Raw genomic sequence first — 10,329 nt, forward strand, 5'->3', positions numbered from 1 at the left:
TGTCAAATACATATCTTGTATTGTGAAGATATGCATTCTCATTCATACCTTTCTACACTTCCTCAGTTATTTGCACTATTCCAAGCAAGGACCACCCCAAGTTTTCCAAAGATGAATCCAGACAATTGGAAAAAGGAATAAACATGCAGGCACGCCCGAGATTTGAAAGGGTGTGTCATATATTTCATCGATGAAGGTCACTAATTTAATTGGAAAGACGCTTAATTTAATTGTAAGATGAATTTTTGTGAAAGAAAAATGCTAGAAGCTCTGTTACCTAGAAAAGTGTCCAGTTTCAATCTGAGAGCTACTTAATGGGGCTTGAATGACCTTACTTCATTATTAGTAAAGCCTTTCCTAAACAATGACCTCGACACTCCTCTTAAAACCCGAGTCCGCCCTTGTTCTTATTGTCTCTACCACAATGTACTCGTGTCAAAATTATCTTTGAGTATCTATTTCGATTATTTATCCGTGTGACGAATAACGTTATACAGAGAATCTGCGTGGTTTCTATAATGACGATCCTATGCAAACGGGCGAGGTCTGAGTAACTGCTAAACCTTAAGGCAAACAAAAACAAACACCCTCGGACTGACCATAAAAATGACGAATTTGGCAAGAAAAAGACTGGCAGTCACCTAAAAGCCTTCCAAGTCTTCGGATGGTCCAAAGAAGACAAAAGGCACAGGCTGAATGTGTCAGACCTGCTGCTAAATTGGACAAGACAGAAAATCATCCAAAACATTGTCCATGAAATGGTCCAAGTGCTGGACTCGAGGTCTGGCCTCTCTAGGCCTGCAGCCCAAACCGAGAAAAGTCTGACCTCTCCACAGACATCTCAACCATGCATAAGTAAGGATTGTTATGACCTCTTCTAGTCAAAGTTCAGGCAGGTTAGGAAATCAATCTGCCATTCTTTCCTTGCCCTTTTACTGGGTCCGAAAATTAATTTGTAAATAATTATTGCAAACCAAATTAGATGCAGAAACCCCTCACTGTGGACTGTGGCAAATAATTTGGAGACCAACGCACCTTTGGTATTTGCTAACATCAAAGTCTGCCAGAGTGGGGAACAGGCCTCAAAGAGGGTCACAAACAAAGGAAGGTACTCAAGTAGTACAGCAGACAAGAAGAGCCCATATGTGTTTTTTTTTTTTTTTTTTTTTTTTTTAATCTATTTTAACAATGTATTAGGATGGTACAATTCAAATGCATGTAGCAAAACAGCCGATAAATTGTCAATTGGGACAATATATGCGTTAAAAAAATGTAGGGCCATTTCCAACACCTGGGCGATCTGGGGTATGTTTAGAACCCCGCAATCAAAACTGCCAACCTGGAAATGTTTACAATCCCTAAATGCTCAACAAAGCTATAATTCTAAAACATAATATCGGAGTTAATGTATATCACAAAAAAATCAAGGCTAGGTTCAACAATGTGTTGGATCCTGAGGTTAAAGTAATGAGCAGTTTGGAAATAGTGTTTCGAGTACCTCTTACTAATATCGTACACTTTATTAGTTCTGCTTGTATGGGGTTCTTGTAATCCATCTGATATATTCTCAAATGGCTGCACAACAGTTTTTACTTGTACAAAGTCCTAGAGCTATATGATACCAAGGCCTCCTAGCAGTAGGTACAACGAGTTATTTTTTCTGACGTTTCCCAATAATTGTATTATTTGCAGTATGACAGAACCACACATCGAATATATCAAAGTTGTCCGTGCCTATGAAGCTTGTTTGGTAGGTGGTGAATAAAATCGATGACAGCGTCTAGTGGCAGTTCAGTAGTTCGTTAAACTTTAGGTAATAATGTTTGTAGTTTAATAGTTTAAGATTTCCTCACTATTTTGCAATACTATCCGCTTATTTTAACCAGCAACATAATAAAACATTTGGACCTAGGCTCACTACCGAGTCTAAAACATCAAACACCAGAACGAAAATGTGCAAAAGGGCCTGACCTTGCTTCGTTGTAGAGCAGCGAATCATCGAAGTGGGAGTTGATCTCCGCCAAGGCGTCCACGATCCGATTGTGTTCCATCACAAACAACAACCTCAGATTCTCCAGCTGTGATGGACGCAGACGTCTTATTAATCACCAATTCGAGTAACGTAAAGGCACTCGCATAGCATATTTTTTAACATGTACACTATCCATAACGAACGGGTTTTCATTCCACTACACACCCAATCGTCTCCTTCCGCCAACTGGAAACATCCTTGGAAGCTCTCCGGGGCAGCGCATTTCACCTCTTTCTTCTTGCCACTAGCAGTCTCTTCCTCATCTTTCTCAGGCGCTCTGATCAGGTTGAAAGTAGTTATTAATATTGATAATATCGCAAATTCAAGCTCCCCCCCCCCAACAAAAAATGTATGTAAATGAAGTGTTGATTACAGGATGCCGAACGTGAAAACTTACTTGAGGTAGCCGAAGTAGCCCGTCTTCCTCGAAAAGGCGACCTCATTGGTGGGTCCGTAGACGGGCGTGGCATCCAAATACGTCGACACGAGGGAGAGCGTCTCTCGATGTCCTTTAATGAATTACAATGGCATATCACACGCAGATCATCTATCATAATTGTAGATACAGTTGCACGTCATCTGTGCTGAACATCCCAGGAACATGAATAAGTCTTGAAATAAGTATTTTGCTTGAACGTGACTTAGGAAATCTATTTTCACTCTTAAAACGGGATTTCAATATTTCGTATCCCTCGTGTCTTACCTTAGCGTTACAGATAAACGTCACATCCGAGATTTGCTTTTAAAAGTTTGTGAATATATTTCATTAAATTGATGGACTTCAGACGAGCAGCTAAATTTTCTCTCAAGATAATGGAAACAATTAAAAAGATCTAATTACTGTAAAATACTGAAGGCTTCAAGGTTTCATATTTAACCCATTATTTCATGGATTTGCTATTAGATGTTTTTCGCTCTTTCCAATCCCTTTCTGACGGGTTTCCTTCCATTCCCTTCATGCTTTTGTCCCCTGACACCACTCACCAAGGATTGCTTGTGCCTTCGCCGACCTCTTGAAGCTCATGCACTGGATGGTGGAGTGGTCGGGGTCGTCCTTCTCCAGGTAGATGGGGGCGCAGTCCTCCACTTCGGGGGTTGCGCAGCAATCCACGTCCTCCGCCCAGGGCGATTCCTGGCAAGACGGAAGGACTTCAGTTTCGTCGATATATCTTTAAATGATTACGTGTTCATACTGAAATACGACAAAAAATAAATGTTCCTGAAAGCCCACACAGGAGCTATCCCCATGCCACTCCTTACAGGAATGCTGAAGGAGTCCCGCTGAATGAAATGTCCCCACTCTCCAAAGACTCCCGTAACAGGCGGCTTTTGTAGGTGATTCCTCAGGAGGTTGGCCACCGCCCTGGCTGAGGGCAGCGTCTTCTCACCCGACACGGACTCGCGGAGGGAAAATCCTGTAAAAGACGTAACAATCGTAATAGAGACAAATCTCGTATTCATATGCTCATTTACGTTCTTAATGACATTTCATTAGATGTCGATGTTTACTCACTCAATACATTTCACAACCGGTTAGTAAAGACGCCCAACGCTTACCATCTTTGCCGGCGGCTGCAGGCTGGAGACGGAGGAACTTGGCGCCGATCGCGCCCAGGTCAGGCGACTCCTGGTTGACGCAGGTGCCGTCCACGTTCGGGTAGGGCGACCCCACCATGCACCGGAACGACATCACTGGCACGTGCGGGAGGAATTGCAACCACATCAATTAACGACTCTCGGTCCCAAATCACTTCGACGCCGAGGGATCCATAATGACAATCTGTATTACTCCATTGACATCAAAACAACAACGATTACCACCATTAGGGGATACTGGTAATTCAAACCGCTCAAGAACAAACCCCTCAAGAACCCCTTTCCCTTCGCCGCCTCAGCCTCACCTAGACCAAGCTCCTCCGAAAGGTCCTTGTCGATGTTCATCAGAGGAATCACGTGCTTCTCCAGCCCCTTCAGGAGCCAGTCCTCGGGGCACCGCTTGCCGACCCGAGTCTTCCTGATCATGCCCAGGATCGTCTTCGAGGTTGACTCCAGCAACTCGCCCGTCCGCGTGACCTTGGGGGAGGAGGGGAGAGGTCAGGTTGCAGGTTATTCATGCATGCTCGACAACAGTGGTCAGCTGGTTCTGGTAACCAAGCGTTCTTTCATTCATCTTTTCATTTACTCATTTAATCATCCACACGGCCCCTCATCCACACGGCCCCTCATCCACACGGCCCCTCATCCACACGGCCCCTCATCCACACGGCCACTCATCCACACGGCCACTCATCCACACGGCCACTCATCCACACGGCCACTCATCCACACGGCCACTCATCCACACGGCCACTCATCCACACGGCCACTCATCCACACGGCCACTCATCCACACGGCCACTCATCCACTGCGACCGCTCATCGCACGGCCGCTCGTCCGCGCGGCCACTCATCCGCACAGCCCGCTCATCCGCACTGCCACCCATCGCGACCATAACGTCGCGACCACTCATCCCGCACGACCACTCGTCCGCGACGGCCACTCATTCACCACGACCACTCATCCATGACGGCCACTCATCCCCGACCCGCTCGTCACCGTGCTCGTCACGCGACCACTCATCACCACGACCGCTCATCCGCACGTCCACTCATCCGCTGACCACTCGTCGCGACCGCTCATCACCACGACCACTCATCCGCACGACCGCTCATCTGCCACCATTGCTCATCACTGAGCGCTTTCATCCATACGCCCACTCGTCCGCGACGCTCGTCGCACGACCACTCATCGCAATGCTCATCGCGACCGCTCATCCTGACCGCTCAATCGCGCGACCACTCATCACCACGACGCTCATTCACGACCGCTCATCACGACCCATCATCCATGCGAGCCACGCTCGTCCGCGATACGCTCATCCCGCACGGTACGCTCATCACCGCGACCCGCTCATCCCGCACGACACATCATCCCTTTTTGACCGCTCGTCCCGCACGTTGCTCATCCCGCACGACCGCTCGTCCCGCACGACCGCTCGTCGCGTTGCTCGTCGCGACCACTCGTCACCGCGACCGCTCATCCGTGTAATCCGCATGACCGCTCATCACCACGGCCCACTCGTCCACACGTTGCCACTCATCCGCGACGGCCACTCATCCCGCACGACCCGCTCGTCCCTGCGACCGCTACGTCCGCGACCGCTCATCCACTGACCACTCATCCACCTGACCCGCTCGTCCATACGACCGCTCATCCGCACGACCCGCTCGTCCACGCGACCACTCATCCACCACGACCACTCATCCACGCGACCACTCATCCGCATTGCTCGTCCCGCACGATGCGCTCATCCACGCGACCGCTCATCCGCGACACCGCTCATCCGCACGGCCGCTCATCGCGGCCGCTCGTCCACACGTGACCATCATCCACACGACGCCTCGTCCACGCGACCCCTCGTCCCGCACGACCCCTCATCCACACGACCCCTCATCCCCGCGACCCCTCGTCCACACGACCCCTCGTCCGCGACCCCACTCATCCACGCGACCACTCGATCCACGCGACCGCTCGTCACCACGACCACTCATCCGCGCAGTACTCGTCCACGCGACCACTCATCCACACGACCCGCTCGTCCCGCGACGCCAATGGGCCGCTCATCCACCTGACCCCGCTCATCCACATGACCGCTCATCGCGACGCTCATTCGCCGATCCGCTCGTCGCTGACCACTCGTCCGCGACGGCCACTCGTCCACCTGACCCGCTCATCCGCACGACCGCTCGTCATAATCCCCTCATCCACGCGATACTCATCATCCCCTCGTCCGCACGACCACTCATCACGATACCCTCGTCCGCCGCGCCCGCTCATCTGTCCCCTCGTCCGCACGACCGCTCGTCACAATCCCCCTCATCCGCACGACCACGCATCCATCCTGCGTTGCTCATCCATGACCACTCATCGTCGCACGAGCCGCTCATCCGCACGACCGCTCGTCCACACGACCACTCATCCGTGCGACCGCTCATCCGCACGACCGCTCGTCCGCACGACCCGCTCGTCCACGCGACCCGCTCGTCCGCACGACCCGCTCGTCCCCGCACGACCGCTCGTCTGTCCCCTCGTCCACATGACCAACCTCATCTGATACCCTCGTCCCTGAGATACTCGTCTGTCCCCTCGTCCATGACCGCTCGTCTGGTGCTACTCGTCCGCGCGCCCACTCATCTGTCCCCTCATCCACACGCACACTCATCTGTCCCCGCATCCACACGCCCACTCATCTGTCCCCTCATCCACACGGCCACTCATCTGTCCCCTCATCCACAAGGCCACTCATCTGTCCCCTCATCCACACGCCCACTCATCTGTCCCCTCATCCACACGCCCACTCATCTGTCCCCTCATCCACACGCCCACTTATCTGTCCCCTCATCCACACGCCCACTTATCTGTCCCCTCATCCACACGGCCACTCATCTGTCCCCTCATCCACAAGGCCACTCATCTGTCCCCTCATCCACACGCCCACTCATCTGCCCCCTCATCCACCCGCCCACTCATCTGTGCCCTCATCCACACGCCCACTTATCTGTCCGCTCATCCCCACGCCCACTTATCTGTCCCCGCATCCACACGCCCACTTATCTGTCCCCTCATCCACACGCCCACTTATCTGTCCCCTCATCCACACGCCCACTTATCTGTCCCCTCATCCACACGCCCACTTATCTGTCCCCTCATCCACACGCCCACTTATCTGTCCCCTCATCCACACGCCCACTTATCTGTCCCCTCATCCACACGCCCACTTATCTGTCCCCTCATCCACACGCCCACTTATCTGCCCCCTCATCCACACGCCCACTTATCTGTCCCCTCATCCACACGCCCACTTATCTGTCCCCTCATCCACACGCCCACTTATCTGTCCCCTCATCCACACGCCCACTTATCTGTCCCCTCATCCACACGCCCACTTATCTGTCCCCTCATCCACACGCCCACTTATCTGTCCCCTCATCCACACGCCCACTTATCTGTCCCCTCATCCACACGCCCACTTATCTGTCCCCTCATCCACACGCCCACTTATCTGTCCCCTCATCCACACGCCCACTTATCTGTCCCCTCATCCACACGCCCACTCATCTGTCCCCTCATCCACACGCCCACTCATCTGTCCCCTCATCCACACGGCCACTCATCTGTCCCCTCATCCACACGGCCACTCATCTGTCCCCTCATCCACACGGCCACTCATCTGTCCCCTCATCCACACGGCCACTCATCTGTCCCCTCATCCACACGGCCACTCATCTGTCCCCTCATCCACACGCCCACTCATCTGTCCCCTCATCCACACGCCCACTCATCTGTCCCCTCATCCACACGCCCACTTATCTGTCCCCTTATCCACACGGCCACTCATCTGTCCCCTCATCCACAAGGCCACTTATCTGTCCCCTCATCCACAAGGCCACTTATCTGTCCCCTCATCCACAAGGCCACTTATCTGTCCCCTCATCCACACGGCCACTCATCTGTCCCCTCATCACACGGCCACTCATCTGTCCCCTCATCCACAGTCATTCACCTGTTCATCCACAGCCACCCATTCACCTCGGTCAATTCATCCACCCATACATTTTCCTGCAGCTGCTTACATTCTTCAGGACCTGCGTGAGCCCCGAGAAAGTGGGCACCCCGTCGGCGTCCTCCTGCGCCCACTTCTGCAGCAGCTCCCCCTTGGTGGCCTCGAAGCCCTGGTGGAGGATGGAGCCGGCGGAGCGCGCGTACCCCACCTCGATGCACTCGGCCTCGCGGTTGGCACTCGCGCCTGGGGGAGGGAAGGGGCGGGTGAGAGGACTGGGAGTCGAGGTCTAGAAGGACATTTATTTGCATAGAGACGGAAATATGTGCGAGTATATACCTATCGTCTGTTTTATTATTTTTCTGACATACCATATGTTTTATTAGTTCCAAGACATATATACCTATCGTTTGTTTTATTACATTTGTAAGTGTGGGTGTATTCTAATTGTACAGTGCAGGTATGAAAAAAACGATGAGTAAAGTTAAATAAATAAATAAGTAATCTGACTATCTCAAGTTCTCGTAAAGTTAATGCACTCTAAATGTCCACTACGCGTGCGGCTTTTGAAAGAATAATTATGAAATGCAAAATGTAATCTACAACCCTTGAAATTTCTCGACTACGAAATTCATGATGAAAACCACAAATTCGCTCTCTCGATCTTCCACGAGCATTCTGCACCAATTTTAAAACCGACCGGGAGGGAACTACTGACCCCGCCACTTCCCGCACTGTCGGCAAGTGTCCAGCGCCGTCCACTTGCTGCGTCACGGCGCTCTATCACCGCGCCCGCCCCCTCGTGCAGCTCGCACGCCTAGGGCCTCCCTCTCACTATGCCAAGTGTCTGCACTACCTCTCGTGATGTGAATCTTGTGTAGCCACTTGAGTAATCCGATGGGGCGTATTTGTCGATTCTTCAAAATACAACTACAAAAATAATGTGGCAAATCACGCGGAGCAAATCGGCCGAGACCATGATTACATTAATGTAAATACGATCAACCTTGTGTTCCTACTGCGGATGCCCATATCCCCATGCAAAGACGTGCGTGCAGATGACGGACATTTCAATTAATCACTATAGACACTATAAGCGCATTTCATTAATTAAACATCTACGTATTTTCATGTACGTATCTTAAAAGGCTACATCATTGATATCAGCCAAAACACACACAAGCTAATCCACAAAGCATAGTTCGGAGCCAAAGCGGCGAGTCGTGAATCAGCAGAAATCATGTTACAATTACTAAGCTGTTTTCGACACGGCGCGCAAGTTCTTCGGAAAGCAAGAGAAAAAAAATTCCAGAGCAACGGTGGCAAGCGGACCAAACGGGGTTCCTTCACCCTCACGAGACACCTTGCCACACACTTCCGCATTATATAAAGTGCAAGTGATGTAAACTGCGAGTTCTGGCGTTGGAAGAAAACCGAAATCCGTGAACGGTCCAGTGCGCGGCTTCCGTCACCCTTCCCTGCGCCGCGTCACATACGGGACTGCTTTTGCTCACTGAAAACACATTAGTCTATCTTAGGGAGGGACGAATTTCGTATTAACAATCTTACACAATTTGCAGCATAGTTTCCGTAAATGCACTCTAAGACTCAATGCATGTCCAGGAACAGATTACCGGACCCACGACATGACAAAGCAACATTTTATCCAGACATAACGGGACATTACCGACTAAAGTAACTGAGGAAACGCCTGCGATGTTGAAAGTTCGTTTACAGACCGTCCACGAAATGTTTTAATCTAAATTTTCTAGCGACAGGAAGTGACGCTAGGGAAAACTGGGAACACAGGGACTGGGAAGTGGCGGAAGGATGGCAGCCAAATAAGGTTTTATTACATGGGTAATACTACCATTAAGTGCAGGTGAAGAACGGCAACGCTAGAGGTATATTACGCTACGTAGTTTCGGAATCATCACCTCAATAGTCATGTGCGCGAAGTGAGACGAACGAGACTATACATGCGCCCAATGTTCTTGCCTCAACTTCCGATGTTGAAACTACTTGCTAGGGGATGAGAAATCTTTGTAATACATGCATCCGTCTTTGACCAATACAGCAAAGCCACATCCATTTGTATTAAAACTCAATCACCCCCAGAATTTTAACTCAAAGGAACCAGTCCAACCTCTGTGCATGGTTGAGGTTTATTGGCCTTTGCCTGGGCGTCGGCAAGTGAGGATGCCGCATGTCGCAGCGATTGCTTGTAGGCTTCCTTGCTTTCACTGATAACCGCAGGTCTAGATGGAGATTGTTTGGAACGAAATAAGGCAAAATAATCCAGATGTCTCGTGTTGAAGCCTTTGCAATAAAGGCACTGTACTTTTTACTAGTTGAGTATGAAATACAGTGCCTATATTATGCTAACGATTCATGCGAATCGAATATTTACATTTATCAACAAGATTTCCCGATCTGTGTCCGAAGGTGTCGTTCTGCGGTACGACAACTAACAATTAACGGTTTTTGAAGAAAAGACGATGGCGACTTTTCACGTGAAAGTCAAGTCTCAAGGCTGAAAGCCTATTTTGCAGGGCTAATGAAAGCCTGAAGACACTAATTACACCGGTTTGTCATAATCATTTGTCATTACTCGCAAATACATACTTACCGCTTATTCAATAGCTAACCAATTACATTACCATTAACAAAACATGAATAAACATAATTTTGCAACTA

General features: G+C 50.2%; 1 protein-coding gene across 1 annotated transcript in view; it reads right to left on the reverse strand.

Annotated features, from left to right (window-relative positions):
- Positions 1–1,971: 1,971 nt before the first annotated feature.
- The window catches only part of LOC113808413 (salivary peroxidase/catechol oxidase), a gene marked incomplete at its 3' end in the record, with an annotated part of 8,892 nt that continues 534 nt past the window's right edge, over positions 1,972–10,329 (reverse strand). Inside the window, 8 exon segments of the mRNA XM_070119357.1 lie at positions 1,972–2,078; positions 2,198–2,309; positions 2,430–2,541; positions 3,017–3,164; positions 3,293–3,447; positions 3,590–3,724; positions 3,934–4,105; positions 7,706–7,878. Of these exon segments, the coding sequence (XP_069975458.1) occupies positions 1,972–2,078; positions 2,198–2,309; positions 2,430–2,541; positions 3,017–3,164; positions 3,293–3,447; positions 3,590–3,724; positions 3,934–4,105; positions 7,706–7,878 (1,114 nt within the window).

The sequence above is a fragment of the Penaeus vannamei genome, unplaced genomic scaffold, assembly GCF_042767895.1.
Source record: "Penaeus vannamei isolate JL-2024 unplaced genomic scaffold, ASM4276789v1 unanchor70, whole genome shotgun sequence".
Lineage (NCBI taxonomy): Eukaryota > Metazoa > Arthropoda > Malacostraca > Decapoda > Penaeidae > Penaeus > Penaeus vannamei.